We start from the raw sequence: 3,588 nt of genomic DNA, 5'->3' as shown, positions 1-3,588 counted from the left end.
ATAGACCTTAGTGGTCCCCTAATACTGTATCTGAAGTATCTTTATATAGACCTTAGTGGTCCCTAATACTGGATCTGAGTGTCTACCTGGCAGCAGTTTGCGGCGGGCCATGGCGGCCGCTCGGTGGCTCTCGTACTCGACGAAGGCGAAGCCTCGGTTCTTGGATTTGTCGGCGGCGCTCGGGTACACGATGACGTCCACGACGCCGTCGGTGACCTTCCTCATCTCAGTCAGGATCTCCTCGCGCATCTTGGTTTTGGGAATCCCGCCAACAAACAGTCGGCAGTTGTCGACGCTGGCACAGACCCCGAGGAGGCGACCGGTCCTGCAGGACGGGGGACAACACAAAGTCGTACAAACGGGTCCTCTTGCAGCCTGAGTTCTCCCATTTGTCTTTTCAACCAAGGCTAACCAGGGGCTAGTTCGGTGCTGGTTCTACTCGCCAATTATCTAAGAACCAGCTAGATCTTCCCCAGCCTGAGAGCCAGAGCAGGGCTGCGTCACAACGTCACCGCAAGTACCTCCGTTGTCATAGCAACGCGGCATGACAATCGACGATAATCGAGGACCACCTGACGATACTTTTTGCTCCTGGCTTCACAAATTCACCCCGGAACCAGCACCAGGACTGCCTTGGTGGAAAAGACATACTAGGTGCAAGGTGTCCACGCTGGTTGGATGGAAATTCATTCATTCATTCATTCATTCATTCATTCATTCATTCATTCATTCATTCATTCAACAGTTGAGAACTAATTAGGGAGTCCCGGACTGATCGACTGCTGATCATCATCGGCCATGTTTATTAAAACGTGTGAGCAGGCGTTCATCTCTTCTAGCAGCTGATCATCTACTCACACTTGACCGAGAGCAACAGCTGAATTCCTTATTTCCTGTTCCTGTGAAGTCTTCCGGGGTCGCCGCCCTCACACCTTATTGGCCAGGAACCCCACGTTCACATCATAAACCCCCCCCTGCTTTATCTCCGATTTTAAATTCAACAAGACCATAATTAAAAAAATTAAAACATCATTCTGTGTTGCAGAAGACGTCAAAATAGCGATTGAGACAATAAACTCATGAAAAGGTTTCCTGAGGTAATAAATCCAGAGAGAAGTGGGTCACTCTCTCGAAGACCTCCACAGAAACAGCCCGCGTGCCCCCCTGCAGGAGACCAGATATAATGATGCTCTGAGACCCCCCCACTGACACACCAGTATCCTGCGGGGTACAGCGCCACCTGGTGGTGATCCCAGTAAACTAGAACAGGACCAACTAGCATCTACTTTACACCGCCATAGCAGCGGAATCGCCATATTCGGCTAGTTGGTGATTAAGAATCGCATCCAACGCTAAACAGTGAACCGATGAATGTGTGCAGCTCTGTGTGTGTGTGTGTTGTGTTGCTTTGTGTGTGTATCTGTGTGGGTGTTGTGTTGAGTTGCTGTTTTGCTGTTGTGTCGCTGTCTTGTGTTGTGTCATGTCTTGTTGTGTTGTGTCTTGTTGTGTTGTGTGGGCGTCTGTCTGTGTGGGTGTTGTGTTGCTTTGTGTGTGTATCTGTGTGGGTGTTGTGTTGAGTTGCTGTTTTGCTGTTGTGTCATTGTCTTGTGTTGTGTCATGTCTTGTTGTGTTGTGTCTTGTTGTGTTGTGTGGGCGTGTCTGTCTGTGTGGGTGTTGTGTTGTGTCGCTGTCTTGTGTCATGTCTTGCGGTGTTGTTCTGTGTTGTGTTGTGTGTGTGTGTGTGTGTGTCGTTGCCGTGACGCTGACCTTATCTCGTAGTTGTTGAGCTGCTTCATGGCTGCTTTGGCCTCCATTTTGTTGCCGAAGGTAACGAAGGCGTAACCTCTGTTGTTCCCGTTAAAGTCCATCATCATCCTCACCTCGTAGATCTTACCGAACTGGAGACAGAGAAGAAGAAGTTAGAGAAACCCCTGAGTTATTATATTGTGATATGTCATTATATTGTGATATGTTATTATATTGTGATATAATGTTATTATATTGTGATATAATATTACTATATTGTGATATGTCATTATATTATGATATAATGTCATTATATTGTGATATAATGTCATATTGTGATGTAATGTCATTATGTTGTGATATAATGTTGTCATGTTGTGGTATAATGTCATTATATTGTGATATAATGTTATTATGTTGTGATATAATGTTGTCATGTTGTGGTATAATGTCATTATATTGTGATATAATGTCGTTATATTGTGATATAATGTCACTATGTTGTGGTATAATGTCGTTATATTGTGATATAATGTCATTATATTGTGATATAATGTTACTATGTTGTGATATAATGTCACTATATTGTGATATGTCATTATATTGTGATATAATGTCGTTATATTCTGATATAATGTTATTATATTGTGATATAATGTCATTATATTGTGATATGTCATTATATTGTGATATAATGTTGTTATATTGTGATATAATGTTATTATGTTGCCGTCCCACCTTCTCACACAGGGGAACCAGCTCGTCTTCGAACAGGTCTCTCGGTAGTTTCCCCACAAAGATCTCGCTGCCTCGCTCTGGGGGGGCCCCATCCCAGTTGGGGGGGGGCCCGCCGTACCGCCGCTGGCCGTTCTCCTGAAACACATCCCCAAAAATACATATAGATAAACAGTATATAGTATAGAAACGCAGTAAAGTTGACAAAGACGTAAAAAAACTGAGAAATACTTCAGGAAACTTTAGAAAAGTGACAACAAATGTCGGAGAAAGCTTTAAAAACAACAAAAATAAAAAAATATGAGAAAAGTGACAAAAGTTTCTTAAGGAGGACATTGTTATTACAGCATGCAACAAAGTCCATATTCAGGTGTTAAAAGCAGAAGAAAAAGCACCAAAATGGGTCATAAAAACAGCAAAGAAGATGTTGAAAAAAGCTTAGAAAAAAATCTTCAAAAAAACAAACACACATGCGCAGTGCGACCCGGTTTCTGAATGTCCTCTGATCCGGTTTTCAACAACAAAAAGACGAGAAAAAAGGTGAAAAAAAGGCGTCAAAAAGGTAACAGAAAGGCAGCGAAAATGTGACAAAAAGCAACAATAAAGGGGCAAAAAGGTGATGACCAGGTGGTGAAGGCGTCAGGTTACCTGCTGCAGCTGGTACCCGGTGCGCTGCATCAGCTCCCGCAGCGCCGCCTCCTTCTGCGTGCCCGCCAGCCCGTCCCCTGCCTTCTGATTGGTTGCCAGTCCGTCCCCTGCCTTCTGATTGGATTCCATTGGGTGTGATTGACAGCGATACGTAAATCAGGGAAATTATTGGTGCTCACTGCAGAACGACAGGAAACAACAAGGTCGTCAAGTTTCATACAAAAAACAAAAAGATTTACACGTCCACCGCCGATATGATCAAAGCATCGTGCACACATGTGCACCAAATAGCCAAAATGTTGAAGAAAGCTTAGAAAAACAAGAAAAATTGTAAAAACCATTCAAAAAAAAAACAGTCAAATGTTTGAAAAAGCATTTTCAGGTAATCTGTACTTCTGATCTTCTAACGGGGACTAAGTCACGGCAGCTTCCCGACCAGGTAACCCCCCCCCCCCCCCC

The 3,588-nt window shown here is 43.8% G+C and overlaps 1 protein-coding gene across 1 annotated transcript in view; it reads right to left on the bottom strand.

Moving 5' to 3' along the window:
• Positions 1-57: 57 nt before the first annotated feature.
• The window catches only part of LOC117939841 (APOBEC1 complementation factor-like), a gene marked incomplete at its 3' end in the record, with an annotated part of 6,335 nt that continues 2,804 nt past the window's right edge, over positions 58-3,588 (bottom strand). Inside the window, exons 2-5 of the mRNA XM_034865273.1 lie at positions 3,130-3,307; positions 2,485-2,619; positions 1,768-1,898; positions 58-325 (exon numbers count right to left, since the gene is read on the bottom strand). Of these exons, the coding sequence (XP_034721164.1) occupies positions 58-325; positions 1,768-1,898; positions 2,485-2,619; positions 3,130-3,258 (663 nt within the window). The remainder of the gene's footprint in view (positions 326-1,767; positions 1,899-2,484; positions 2,620-3,129; positions 3,308-3,588) is intronic.

This window comes from Etheostoma cragini, unplaced genomic scaffold (assembly GCF_013103735.1).
Source record: "Etheostoma cragini isolate CJK2018 unplaced genomic scaffold, CSU_Ecrag_1.0 ScbMSFa_1264, whole genome shotgun sequence".
Lineage (NCBI taxonomy): Eukaryota > Metazoa > Chordata > Actinopteri > Perciformes > Percidae > Etheostoma > Etheostoma cragini.
This window is presented reverse-complemented; position numbering and strand designations above follow the sequence as displayed.